The 15,270-nt window shown below is 40.3% G+C and overlaps 1 protein-coding gene across 8 annotated transcripts in view; it reads left to right on the forward strand.

Annotated features, from left to right (window-relative positions):
- Positions 1-15,270, forward strand: part of tdrd12 (tudor domain containing 12) — a 200,053-nt gene that overhangs the window by 29,548 nt on the left and 155,235 nt on the right. For all 8 annotated transcript variants that reach the window (XM_063066982.1, XM_063066989.1, XM_063066990.1 and 5 more), the window contains 4 exons: positions 1,655-1,791; positions 6,819-6,938; positions 10,975-11,030; positions 12,432-12,517. In XM_063066982.1, the coding sequence (XP_062923052.1) occupies positions 1,655-1,791; positions 6,819-6,938; positions 10,975-11,030; positions 12,432-12,517 (399 nt within the window). The remainder of the gene's footprint in view (positions 1-1,654; positions 1,792-6,818; positions 6,939-10,974; positions 11,031-12,431; positions 12,518-15,270) is intronic.

Here is a 15,270-nt window from a genome sequence, read left to right on the forward strand (position 1 = left end):
TCCACGAGGCGAGAGAAGAGATTGCTGAGCCTCTGGCTAGGATCTTTATGTCCTCGTTGTCCACTGGAATGGTACCGGAGGATTGGAGGGAGGTGAATGTTGTTCCCTTGTTCAAAAAAGGTAGTAGGGATAGTCCGGGTAATTATAGACCAGTGAGCCTTACGTCTGCAGTGGGAAAGCTGTTGGAAAAGATTCTTAGAGATAGGATCTATAGGCATTTAGAGAATCATGGTCTGATCAGGGACAGTCAGCATGGCTTTGTGAAGGGCAGATCGTGTCTAACAAGCCTGATAGAGTTCTTTGAGGAGGTGACCAGGCATATAGATGAGGGTAGTGCAGTGGATGTGATCTATATGGATTTTAGTAAGGCATTTGACAAGGTTCCACATGGTAGGCTTATTCAGAAAGTTAGAAGGCATGGGATCCAGGGAAGTTTGGCCAGGTGGATTCAAAATTGGCTTGCCTGCAGAAGGCAGAGGGTGGTGGTGGAGGGAGTACATTCAGATTGGAGGATTGTGACTAGTGGTGTCCCACAAGGATCTGTTCTGGGACCTCTACTTTTCGTGATTTTTATTAACGACCTGGATGTGGGGGTAGAAGGGTGGGTTGGCAAGTTTGCAGATGACACAAAGGTTGGTGGTGTTGTAGATAGTGTAGAGGATTGTCAAAGATTGCAGAGAGACATTGATAGGATGCAGAAGTGGACTGAGAAGTGGCAGATGGAGTTCAACCCAGAGAAGTGTGAGGTGGTACACTTTGGAAGGACAAACTCCAAGACAGAGTACAAAGTAAATGGCAGGATATTTGGTAGTGTGGAGGAGCAGAGGGATCTCGGGGTACATGTCCACAGATCCCTGAAAGTTGCCTCACAGGTGGATAGGGTAGTTAAGAAAGCTTATGGGGTGTTAGCTTTCATAAGTCGAGGGATAGAGTTTAAGAGTTGCGATGTAATGATGCAGCTCTATAAAACTCTGGTTAGGCCACACTTGGAGTATTGTATCGAGTTCTGGTCACCTCACTGTAGGAAGGATGTGGAAGCATTGGAAAGGGTACAGAGGAGATTTACCAGGATGCTGCCTGGTTTAGAAAGTATGCATTATGATCAGAGATTAAGGGAGCTAGGGCTTTACTCTTTGGAGAGAAGGAGGATGAGAGGAGACATGATAGAGGTGTACAAGATAATAAGAGGAATAGATAGAGTGGATAGCCAGCGCCTCTTCCCCAGGGCACCATTGCTCAATACAAGAGGACATGGCTTTAAGGTAAGGGGTGGGAAGTTCAAGGGGGATATCAGAGGAAGGTTTTTTACTCAGAGAGTGGTTGGTGCGTGGAATGCACTGTCTGAGTCAGTGGTGGAGGCAGATACACTAGTGAAGTTTAAGAGACTACTAGACAGGTATATGGAGGAATCTAAGGTGGGGGCTTATATGGGAGGCAGGGTTTGAGGGTTGGCACAATATTGTGGGCCGAAGGGCCTGTACTGTGCTGTACTAATCTATTCTTTGAAGAATCTTCAATGGTTATTGTGTTCAAAATCCAATAAACCTCTTGTCACATTTTAATTCTAACAATTTAAATGTCTAGCCAGTTGAACAACTAAACAGAATGATAGCATTCAAACTTATATAATTGGGTAATGACTCTTTTTTTGCAGATCTGTGTTATTTATTGCCATGAACTCCATTGCTGGTGCAGGGCAGTACTGGAATCAATTATATCAAGTGGAATCAATTACCTTGCAAAGTGTTTCCTAGTTGACTATGCCAAGCACATTTTGGTGAAAGCAAAAGAGTAAGAATTTAACTCTATCTGTTTCGAGCTACTAGCAGTTTTGATGTACAAATATTTAAATGAAATATGCTATTACAAATTGTATTGGTATTGTGTGCCCTTGACACCACACTTGAACACATTGATGAGGGAGGAGTTAGTGAAGTGGTGATCTCCAAAGGCTAAATGATGATCTTGAGGCTTTAATAAAATTTAATGTAACATAATTATAACACTGGCAAATAGCCGCCCTGCCCATGGGGAAAGTACACGTTTTAAAGAGTGTGAACAAGTGGGGCTTTGATTTTTCAAGTGAGAAGCTTTAGAATTGAAATAGGGTAAGTTCAGGGCCGGCATGTTCCTGTTGGAGAGAAGGGCACAGCTGGTGGGATAGAAAACACAGATTGACAAGGGATATTGAGACTGTCATTTGCCTTTTTCTTTTTGACCACAGACTAGGGTTGGCTGAGAACAAGCTTGCGGAGTATAATGGATGTAGAAGTACACTTGAGAGTGCAATAAGCAGGGCAAAAAGAGGGCAAAAAGAAGGATTCTCCTTCCCCTCATCCTTGACAGATGAGGGGAAGGAGAATCCTAAGAGTTCTATAAGTATATGAAGAGCTAAACAGTAATTAGGGCAAGAATATGTTCCCTTGAGGATCAAAGTGTTCACCTATGCATGAAGTCACAGGAAATGGGTGAAGAAGAATTTGGAAGCTCAGGAATTCATGGAAGAGAAAAATTATGTCATAAAATATTACGACTTTACAGAGAAAAGTGTTGGAGGTCTTAAAGCATTGATCGTGTGGATAGTCAGAGGCTTTTTCCCAGGGCTGAAATGGTTGCCACAAGAGGACACAGGTTTAAGGTGCTGGGGAGTAGGTACAGTGGAGATGACAGGGGTAAGTTTTTTTTACGCAGAGAGTGCTGAGTGCGTGGAATGGGTTGCCGGCAACGGTGGTGGAGGCGGATACGATAGGGTCGTTTAAGAGACTTTTGGATAGGTACATGAAGCTTAGAAAAATAGAGGGTTATGGGTAAGCCTAGTAATTTCTACGGTAGGGACATGTTTGGCACAACCTTGTGGGCCGAAGGGCCTGTATTGTGCTGTAGGTTTTCTATGTTTCTATAAGTGTGAATAAATCCCCAAATTTGATCAAGTGTAATCTAGGACATTGTGGGAAACCAAGGAAGAAATTGCTGTGACTCTGGTAGAGATATTTGTATTGTCATCATTAGCTTTAGGCCTGTACCAGAAGATTGGTGGGTGGCTAATGTTATGCCTTTAATTAAGAAGGCTTCAAGAACAAGTCAGAAGCTGCAAGCCTGTGAGCCTAACATTAGTGGTAGGAAGTTTCTGGAGGAGATTCTGAGAGACAGGATCTATCTGCATTTGGAAAATCAATGACTGATTAGAGACAGTCAGCATAGTTTTATATGTGGGGAATCATAACAAATTAATATATGTTTTTTGAAGAGGTGTCCAAGCAGATTGACAAAGACCGGTTCAGTAAACGTCACCTCTGGAACTTTAGCAAGATCTTTGACAAGGTCTCACATGGTAGACTTTCAGGAAGGTTGGATCACAGAGGATCCAGAGCGAGTAGTTTAAATTGGTTTGTTGTTAGAAGTCAAAGGGTTGTTGTAAAGGGTTTTATATTGGTGACCTGTGATCAATAGTGTGCCCCTGGGATCTGTGCTGTAACCCCTGTTGTTTGACACCTGTATTAACAATTTGGATGTGAATGTAGTTAGCATGTAGTAAATTTGCAGGTGTAGTGTACAGTGAAGAAAATCAACTAAGGCTACAATGGGATCTGGTTCAAATGAGAAAGTGAGCCAAGGAATGCAAATGGAATTTAACTCGTGTAGACTGATGCATTTGGTAAGTTAAAACGGGGCAGGATGTGCACAGTGAATACCAGGGTCCTGGAGAGTGCAACATACAGATCTAGGTGTACAAGTTCTCTGAAAGTGATGTTACAGGTGGACAGGTTGGTGAAGAAGGCACCTAGCACATATGCTTTCATTGGTCAAGGCATTAAGCACAAAAGTTTGAATATTATGTTACAGTTATACAAAATGTTGGTGAGATTGCATTGCTGTATTGTGTACAATGCTGGTCACCTTGCCTTAGGAAGGTTGTCATTAAACTTGAAAGGGAACAGAAAAGATTCACAAGAATGTTACTAGAATGCTTGAGTTATAAGGGGAGAGTCCAGACAGGCTGTTTTTTTTTACCCCGGCAGCATAGGAGATTGAGGAGTGACCTTTATAGAGATATAAATGAGGGACATAGATCAGGTGAATGGTCAAATTCTTTTTCCAAGGGTAGGGGAGTCTAAAACTAGAGGGCACAGGTCTATAGTGAGAAGAAAAAGATTTAAAGGGACCTGAAAGGCAAGATATTCATGCAGTGCTTAGTGTTTCTATGGAATGAGCTACCAGAAGTAGTAGTAGAGGTGGGTACGATAACAACATTTAAAAGCATACTCGCAGGTATGTGGATATATGGGCCAATTGCAGGCAATTTGGACTAGCTTGGATAGCATGGGTGATTTGAACTGAAGAGCTTGTTTTCATGTTCTAATTCTAAACCTATAAATGCAAAAACCAAATGGTGTAAGCGTTCTGCAAGTTTGTTCTTGTGAAATGTGTTACATTTTGTTCAGTAGCTTAATTTTCATAGCCAAGGAATATTTTTCTTGGCTGTTTACAAAGAAGTTGCATTTTTTTTAAGTGTGTGAGAATAAATGAGCTTCACTGGATTTTAAAAATAGAAAGTTTATCCTAGAGTGGTTCCGGGCTGGGGTACAGCAACTAACGCAGAATGGGGACACTGGAATTGTTTTTAGAGAAAGACGGTTGGGAGGCAACACTGTTTTTTGGGATGGATGAAACTAATTATTCATACAAATTTTCTGTGTGTATGCAATTTAAATTCAGAAGCATCTCTGAATAGAACAATGAGGCCAATGCACAAGAAACATTGGTAAGAGGCCACATTATTCTGTATGCCTCATGGCCCAGCAAAACCATCCAGATAAGCATTTAGAAAGTTAGGTGTTCCCAAGACTGTAGTCCACATTCATCCTAAACGTCTTGTACTGTTTAGTGTGTATAATATTATTACGCAGCTCATGTTTATTGTGATTTGTAAAATTAGGGTAATGGAAAACAAGCTGCAGCAATTACAATTTTGCTCTACTTAATCAAAACATTCAAAATTACAATTGATTTAGAGAGGGTTGAGAGAACCTATTTTTGTCGGTGGATGGTTCAGTGACCTCTATAAAAGGTCACTCCTCAGTTTCCTATTCTCCAGGGGGAGAAAATAATTTATCCAGCTGCTCCTTATAACTCAGGCCTTCCAGACCCAGTACCATCCTTGGTGGATGGTTCATTGTACCTAAAATAGGTAAAAGATGGGGCATGAATAGGGCCATGCGAGGAAAAACCTTTCAGAACAATTTGATTATTGTCATCTGAACTTTCTATCTGTAAGGATGGTCAAGGCATTCAAAAAGAAATAAGATAGACACTTGAAGGAAATAATTTGCTTCGTAATGGAGAAAGACTCTTGGAAAGGTACTGATTGGATTGCTGAATTAGCCGGCATGGATGATAGCTATTCCCTGTGTTGTAACAATCCGTTACATTTTAATTTGGCTCTAATTATTCAAAGTTCAATATAAAATTTATTATAGGAGTACATACATGTCACCATATAAAATCCTGAGATTCTTTTTCTGTGGGCATACTTAGCAAATCTATAGAACAGTAACTGTAAACAGGATCAATGGACAGCAAACTGCAAATGAAAATATAAATAAATAACACGCATGAAATAACATGATAAAGAGTCCTTAAAGTGAGACCAGCGGTTGTGAAAACGCCAGAAGTAGACTGAGTGTAGTTATTCCTTTTTGTTCAAGTACCTGATGGTTGAAGTATAATAACTGTTCTTGAACCTGGTGATGCGAGCCCTGAGACACTTGTACTTTCTACCTGATGGCAGCAGTTCTCGCTGGGTGCATGGCCTGGGTTATGAGGATCTTTGATGATGGATGCTGCTTTTCTATGGCAATGTTTCATGTAGATGTGCTCAATGGTTGGCAGGGTTTTACTCCTGATGTACCAGACTGAATCCACTACTTTTTGTACGATTTTACGATCAATGGCATTGGTGTTCCCATACCTGACCGTAATGCAGCCAGTCAGCATTCTTCTCACCACACATCTCTAGAAGTTTGCCAATTATTTAACCCAAATAATTACATATAATCCAGAAAAATATCCTCAAGTGAAATATTCTCTAGGAAAACATCATTGGTTGCTTTGAATAAGCAAAAGAGTTAAGTTATGAATATTGATTTTCATAAAATGCAGTTTGAAGCTGACACTTATTCTGCATTTGGTGAATCCTTAATGAAATAAATTGTGCACTCGATGACCTCGATCTCTCCTCAAAGCTGCATGCACAAGAACACAAAATAGAACCAGCAGTAGGGCCCCCTGGCTCCTCAAGCCTGCTCCATCATTCAATATATCGAGCTCCAAGCTCTCCTTCCATCTGTTCCCTTCAACCTGAATATCCCAATCTTTCAAAAAGTTTTCTACATCTTTAAATACCTCGAATGATCTGGTCTCCACATATCTCCAAAAATTAGCTATCCTCTGTGGTACAAAATTATTGGGCTCCTCAGAAAGTTTTAAAAGATATTCTTCTCTTTGTTTGAGACTCTCCTAGAGTGGAAACATCATATATCTACTTTGTCACACTGCCCAAAGAACAATCTCTCAAATGTTGATATTGAGACAATACTAACTGGAGTGAGTTATAAGCATAATCTTTACTTAAGAAGTAAAGATTAAGGTTGTCCACAATTTTGTGCATTTTCTTGGGAATATATATTTATAATGATTATTTTCCTTAATAAGTAATTCCTCTTTAAAGCCACCATTTTATGTGCTTTAAATTATCATGTACTGTTGTATTTCTGATTCCATTTCTTTCCATTACCATGATATTCAATGTTTCTGTTTAGTGTTCGAAGGGCAGTTGATACTTTTTGGAAGTTACCATATCGAGCAAAAAAGTTCACATTATTTGGTATACAGCCAGTTACATTGAATATTAATATTTGTGAGGAGAAAGCAATAATTGGGTGAGTGTGAATGTTCCAAAATATTAATTGTATTTTTATATAAAGTTAAGATAAACTTTGATTATGTGATCAAATCTGACTTCAAATGTAAACATCTGGTTGAAACAACACTACCGGTTAATTAATCCAGCGGTCCCCAAACACCAGGCCGCAAGGAAACGATATGAGTCAACTGCACCTTTCCATATTCCCTGTCATGCACTGTTAAATACGCCCTTGTCCCGTATTTCCCCCGCTAAAGTAGAGCGTTCCTATGAAACTTTTCGTCCCGAAATGGCGTAAAGCAAAGAAGCAATTACCATTAATTTAAATGGGAACAATTTTTGAGCGTTCCCAGACCCAAAAGATAACGTACCAAATCATACCAAATAACACATAAAACCTAAAATAACACTAACATATAGTAAAAGCAGGAATGATATGATAAATACCCAGCCTATATAAAGTAGAAATAATGTATGTGCAGTGTAGTCAGGAAGATTAAGTCAAAACTGATTTGTGGGAAAAAAAATCGGCAAATACGCACATGCACACGTCATGCATGCGCACACAGGTGCCCACGCAAGGCTTCATGGTCATGGCAGTCTTTCTCAGGGTAAATACTGTCCCGTGTTCTCGGGGTGAGAAAGTTGGCAACCCTAACTGTAAAAGACCTGTTGAGGTGAGTTTAACCCTACTTGAACACCCCCCCACCAACCCGGGTCAGCCAGTCCGCAAGAATATTGTCAATATTAAACCAGTCTGTGGTGCGAAAAAGGTTGGGGACCCCTGAATTAGCCCCTTTAAGCCATCTTTTTTGTAAGTCAGCTGATCTTTACTATTAGAATGTATTCATTTAATATGTTAATTTTTAAGCTTAAAATAGCTGCTATGAGTCTTGCTTTAAGGTAGTGTGGGATCTGGAATGTGGACTTCAAAGTTCCAAGTAAATTTATTATCAGTACATGTACAAGGGGTGATTGATAAGTTCGTGGCCTAAGGTAGAAGGAGTCAATTTTAGAAAACCTAGCGCATTTATTTTTCAACATAGTCCCCTCCTACATGTACACATTTAGTCCAGCGGTCGTGGAGCATACAGATCCCTTCTTTGTAGAACTGGTCCACAGCAGGGTGATTAATAAGTTTGTGACCTAAGGTAGAAGGAGGTGAGGTATAAACTTCAAACTTTCTGCATTATCACTTAAAGAGTTGAACTGCATGTGCATGTAATGAGAGCATCTTGGACCTCTAGGTGGTTCACAACAGGGGTGATTGATAAGTTTGTGGCCTAAGGTAGAAGGAGATGAGTTATACAGCTCTCGTTACATGCATGTGCAGTTCAACTCTTTGAGTGAAAATGCAGAAAGTTTGAAGTTAATAACTCATCTCCTACACCCCTGCTGTGGATCACTTCTACAAAGAAGGGATCTGTATGCTCCACGACTGCTGGACTAAGTGTGTAAATGTAGGAAAAATAAATGTGCTAGGTTTTCTAAAATTGACCCCTTCTACCTTAGGCCACAAACTTATCAATCACCCCTCGTATGTCACTATATACAACCCTGAGATTCATTTTCTTGTGGGTATACTCATCAAGTCCTTAGAATAATAGCCATAATAGAATCAATGAAAGACTGTACCAACTTGGACATTTAGCCAGTGTGCAGAAGACAGTAAACTGTGCAATTACAAAAAGAAAGAAGGAATTCAATAAGCAATAAATATCGAGAACATGAGATGAAGAGTCCTTGAAAGTGAGTCCAAGGGTTGTGGGAACATTTCATTGATGGGGCAAGTGAAGTTGCCCCCTTTGGTTCAAGAGCCTGATGTTTGAGGGATAATAACTATGCCTGAGTGATTATTATCATACTTCCCTAATGGCAGTAGCGAGAAGAGAGCATGTCCTGGGTGTTGCAGGTCCCTGATGATTGATGCTGCTTTCCTGCGACAGCATTTCATGTATATGTACTCAATGGCGGTGGGGGGAGGGGTGGGACTTTACTGTGATAGACTGGGCCGTATTCACCACTTTTTGTGGGATTTTCCATTCAAGGGTATTGGTGTTTCCATACCAGGCCATGATTAGGCAGTCAACATACTCTCCACTATACATCTATAGAAGTTTGTCAAACTTTTAGATGTCATGCTGAATCTTTGCAAACTCTTGAAGTAGAGGCACTACCATGCTTTCTTCATTATAGCACATCTGCTGGGCCCAAGCCAGGTCCTCTGAAATAATAATACTGAGGAATTTAAAGTTGATGACCCTCTCTACCTCTGATCCTCTGATGAGTACTGGCTCAGGACCCTGGTTTTCTTCTCCTGAAGTCAATCAGCTCCTTGGTCTTGCTGACATTAAGTAAGAGATTGTTGTTATGGCAATCTCCATCCTATAATTAAGTTCAATAGACAATAGGTGCAGGAGTAGGCCCTTCGGCCCTTCGAGCCAGCACCGCCATTCACTGTGATCATGGCTGATCATCCACAGTCAGTATCCCGTTCCTGCCTTATCCCCATAACCTTTGATTCCGCTATCTTTAAGAGCTCTATCCATCTCTGTTTTGAAAGCATCCAGAGACTTGGCCTCCACAGCCTTCTGGGGTCTTCATCAGAACTTATTTACAATTGGAAATTGCATTTGACTGGATTGCTAGGGAACTCTCATTATGTAGTCCATGTAAATATGGAGTTTACAAATAGGCAAGAAGTAACTGAAGGGAATAAAAGGAAAAAAGAAGCAATGCTAAATATCTCAGCTATAATCAAAACCATCTGAAGCTAGATAAATCAAGTTAGCACCTGTAAAGAGGAGAGGACTGTTGAGTTGGGGCACTCAGACATTAATTGACCTGAGAAACACTCAGAGCTTGACTTGTGTGCAATATTCTAAGTGTTGCATGAATTGGCCATCATTTGTGATCTATGCCAAAAGTGAGATGGGGAGAATATTGTATATGGGTAGGAAAGAGGGTGGAGGGTGTCAAATGGAAAATTACGAGAAAGGAAGCAAGCAAGTGGAGAAGGTAATGGCTGATGATCAGGTAAGTGATTAAGGATGGTCATGGGCGAGGATGGGATAGTGTCAGACAGAATGGTTAAGAAAAAGATGATTGCAAGAGTCAACTATCATCAGCTATGTGTACTTTAGTTTGGGTATGTGTGTGTATTTGTGGGAAGAGAGAAAGGAGGCTTGGCCATAATCAGTACTGGAAGTTAAAAGTAGTGCTCACCTGAAGGAAGATGGATGCCTTATAATCTCTGGCATCAGCCAGATTAGATGGTACCCATTATGGCTAAATCAAGCCTTAATCATGTGGTTAAGACCCCTTACCAGTAAGAAATTCTTGGATCTTCTACGGACATCAATTTTTTTTTTACATAGCCTATCTATAAGACAATAAGAATTAGGCTGTTCGGCTCATTGAGTCTGCTCTGCCACTCTATTATGGCTGACTTATTATCCCTCTCATATAAAACCAGAAGCATCTCATTGAGTACTGTTTATTATTATGATCAGTGTCTTCCATGTGTACACGGTATGGGGTTTAATTTTGTAAGAGATGACAGCATAAGAAAACGGATGAAAGCAGGAATAATGTTTCATTCTCAGGAAAGTAGTCCAAAGGAATTGTGTCTTTAGAAAGATTATGCTGCCTGTTGATCTAATTGCTGGGGTAACAAATGATGTTAATCATACCATTTCTACAAAAATGAATAAAAACATCCCTCATCATGGCAGAATCAAATACTCTGTACTAGTGAAAGGTTTTTATGGATTTTCCATGTTTTCTTGAAGATAGTAGTTCATATGCTAAATGTATCTGTTAATTTAGATTTTTTTTGCATCATTTAATCTTTTTCAAGAATCTGTACTATTATACCTAATTGTTTTTTTTATGTAAACTATTTTGTGTTTTCTTTTTGATGGTAAAGCTGTGTCCAAAATAAAGAAGTAAATTACCTACTACTTAAAACCTTTTAATCACCTCTCTTTATTTTAATACTTATTTTTGTAATAAAAAGTTAAGCACTGCTTCTCTTCCCCCTAAATTTACAGTCCAGCAGGAAGATGGGATAGGGCTGCAATACAGTATTTCCAAAAAATGGCTCAAGGTATGTTGTTTTTGGTTCTCTATTGGTTTAAGACTCACAAAACATGAGCATGTATTCCAATTGAGTATTCAGCTAAATGTTGGTGATTCGTGCAAACAAACTTTGTATTCATGTTATTGTATTTTAAATAATCCTACTCTTTGTGAATCCTACCCCTAGTCTTTGTGATTTTTATAAATGACCTGGATGAGGAAGTGGAGGGATGGGTTAGTAAATTTGCTGATGACACAAAGGTTGGGGGTGTTGTGGATAATGTGGAGGGCTGTCAGAGGTTACAATGGAACATTGATAGGATGTAAAACCGGACTGAGAAGTGGCAGGTGGAGTTTAACCCAGATAAGTGTGAGGTGGTTCATTTTGGTAGGTCAAATATGATGGCAGAATATAGCATTAATGGTAAGACTCTTGGCAGTGTGGAGGATCAGAGGGATCTTGGGGTCCAAGTCCATAGGATACTCAAAGCTGCTATGCAGGTTGACTCTGTGGTTAAGAAGGGAAATGATGCATTGGCCTTCATCAATCATCAATCGTGGGATTGAGCTTAAGAGCCGAGAGGTAATGTTGCAGCTATATAGGTCCCTGGTCAGACCCCATTTGAGTACTGTGCTCAATTCTGGTCGTCTCACTACAGGAAGGGCATGGAAACCATAGAAAGTGTGCAGAGGCGATTTACAAGGATGTTGCCTGGATTGGGGAGCATGCCTTATGAGAATAGGTTGAGTGAAACCAGCCTTTTCTCCTTGGAGTGATAGATATACTCTATTGATCCCGAGGGAAATTGGGTTTCCTCGTGACGGAGGATGAGAGGTGACCTGATAGAGGTGTTCAAGATAATGAGAGGCATTGATTGTGTGGATAGTCAGAGGCTTTTCCCCAGGGCTGAAATGGCTAGCACGAGAGGGCATAGTTTTAAGGTACTTGGAAGTAGGTATAGAGGAGATGGCAGGGGTAAATTTTTTACGCAGAGAGTGGTGAGTGCATGGAATGGGCTGCCAGCGGCGGTGGTCTTTTAAGAGATTCCTGGATGAGTACATGAAGCTTAGAAAAATAGAGGGCTATGGGTAAAGCCTAGGTAGGTCTAAGGCAGGGACATGTTCGGCACAGCTTTGTGGGCTGAAAGGCCTGTATTGTGCTGTAGGTTTTCTTTGTTTCTATGTTGTCTATAATAACTTCCAAGTGGCACGTTTTCCAGTTATTGTATCAGTCAACAGAACTAGATATTTTTTGCAACTTTGTATAGTATAATAGCTAGTACTTTGTTAATGAAAGGAAGCTTAATACTAAATTTAGTTTTAAAAATTGTTTTGGTTTAGTCTGCCACAGATTATGCATAAATTTTAAACTGAGACTGCCATTCTGTGGGATTCCTAGTATGATTTCTTTTATTGTCTGTAACAACAGAATCTCAGATTGCTGAGGCAAAATTAAAAGGTATTGCTGGGGATACTATTGCAGTTCAACTATATCTCACTTTGAAAGATGGAAAGGTAAACTCTTCAATTACTCATCTATTTCTATACATTAAGCAGTTTTCTTTAAGGAAATTCTAGATATTATGCATTTATTTTATTTATAATTATCACAATTAAATAACTTAATTTCTGTGTATATTCTAAAAATGCTGAAATTCCATCACTCTTAAGTGCTGCTTATATTAGGCCTACAGATTTAGCCAGCCTGCAATATTTTGTAGTCATGAGACATTAACCGATAATTAACCCCATAATGAAGGGGAAAAAAACTGAAACTGCTTGAATTTCTTTAATTGGTGAAGCAGTATTTGCAGAGAGAGGATCAGTTAACATTTCAGATCGTCAACTCTTTAATCTAACATCTCCAGTTTTTGATTAAGTTCTGAAAGAGGAGAGGGGCAGAGAGAACAAAACGGAAGGAGACCAGAATGGATGAAATTGCACAAGTAATAGTGGCTGTGGCTAAAAGTGAATAATAATACATTTTCTAGGGTGGTGTAAATAAGACCATAAGATAAAGGAGCAGAAGTAGGCCATTCGGCCCATCGAGTGTGCTCCACCATTCAAACATGGGCTGATCCAATACTTCCAGTCATCCCCACTCCCCTGCCTTCTCCCCATACCCTTTGATGCCTTGGCTAATCAAGAACCTATCTATCTCTGCCTTAAATACATCCAATGACTTGGCCTCCACAGCCGCTCGTGGCAACAAATTCCACAGATCTACCACCCTCTGACTAAAGTAATTTCTCTGCATCTGTGTTCTACATGGACGCCCTTCAATCCTGAAGTTATGCCCTCTTATCCTAGAATCCCCTACCATGGGAAATAACTTTGCCATATCTGATCTGTTTAGGCATTTTCACATTTGGAACGTTTCTATGAAATCTCCTCTCATTCTCCTGAACTCCAGGGAATACAGCCCAAGAGCTGCCCAACATTTCTCATACGGTAACCCTTTCATTCCTGGAATCATTCTCGTGAATCTTCTCTGAACCCTTTCCAATGTCAATATATCCTTTCTAAAATAAGGAGCCCAAAACTGCACACAATACTCCGTGTGGTCTCATGAGTGCCTTATAGAGCCTCAACATCACATCCCTGCTCTTATATTCTATACCTCTTGAAATGACTGCCAACACAGGATTCGTCGTCTTCACCACTGACTCAACCTGGAGATTAATCTTTAGGGCATCCTGCACAAGCGCTCCCAATTCCCTTTGCATCTCTGCATTTTGAATTCTCTTCCCATTTAAATTATAGTCTGCCCTTTTATTTCTTCCACCAAAGTGCATGACCATACACTTTCCAACACTATTTCATTTGCCACTTCTTTGCCCATTCCCCTAAACTATCTAAGTCTCTCTGCAGCCTCTCTATTTCCTCAACACTACCCACTCCTCCACCTATCTTTGTATCATTGGCAAATTTAGCCACAAATCCATTAATCCCATAGTCCAAATCATTGACACACATCATAAAAAGCAGCAGTCCCAACATTGACCCCTGTGGAACTCCATTGGTAACTGGCAGCCAGCCAGAATAGGATCCGTGCATTCCCACTGTGTTTTCTGTTGATCAGCCATTGCTCCATCCATGCTAGTAACTCCCCTGTAATTCCACGGGCTCTTATCTTGCCAAGCAGCCTCATGTGCAGCACCTTGTCAAAGGCCTTCTGAAAATCTAAGTACACAACATCTACTGCATCTCCTTTGTCTACCCTGCTTGAAATTTCCCCAAAAGATTGCAGTAGGTTAGTTGAGCAGGATTTTCCTTTCAGGAAACCATGCTGGCTTTGGCCTATCTTGTCATGTGCCTCCACGTACTCTGTAATCTCACCCCTAACAATCGATTCCAACAACTTCCCAACCACTGATGTCAGGCTAACAGATCTATAGTTTCCTTTCTGCTGCCTCCCACCCTTCTTAAATAGTAGAGTAATATTTGCAATTTTCCTGTCATCCGGTACAATGTCAGAATCTATTAATTCTTGAAAGATCATTGTTAATGCCTCCGCAATCTCTCCAGCTGCTTCCTTCAGAACCTGAAGTGGACACAAATGAAATCTGAAATTACTGGAAGATGCTATATATAAAAAAAAAAACAGTGCGGGAAATGTGAGACGCAAGGCTGTAGTAGTTGATTATCAGGAACTATTGATTTCACTGGAGTTCTGAAGGCAGTGATGTATCATATCAAAAGATGAGTATCTGTCGTTGAGCTTGCATGCATAACTTTGTTTGAAGAGCCTACACAGATGGAGAGTCTCAATGGTGTAGAGAATTGAGATCACAGACTAATGACTTGCAGCCTGAATGCAGTGTTCTGCAACAAGGAGAGACCACATCACAAGCAACAAATGCAGTAGACTGTAACTGGAAAAAGTCCTGACTTTTTTCGGGTCCTGAGATGGGAGGAAGGAAGTAAATTAAGTAGAAGCTGATGCCTCTCCAGCAGTTGCGTGAGAGGGTGACATGAGTAGGGGAATGTTTATTGATTGTAGGATGTGTCACAGCATCCCAGAGGGAACAGTCCTTTTGGAATGGGGAACAAAAGAATGTGCTTGTTGGTGACATCATTTTTCATGACTGGTTGTGGTAGGACCATGGAAGCTGATCGTTGGGGAGTTATTTGGGTCTGTTTATTGTGAGTTGCTTTTGCTGTAAATACACATGTAATCCAGGATGGTGCCTGGTAAGCAATTCTATACACCTCACTGAACCTAAGTTGGTGTTTTGGCTTTGTAGCAGTGTGAAGTGAAATGTATG

The sequence above is a fragment of the Mobula hypostoma genome, chromosome 14 (assembly GCF_963921235.1).
Source record: "Mobula hypostoma chromosome 14, sMobHyp1.1, whole genome shotgun sequence".
NCBI lineage: Eukaryota > Metazoa > Chordata > Chondrichthyes > Myliobatiformes > Myliobatidae > Mobula > Mobula hypostoma.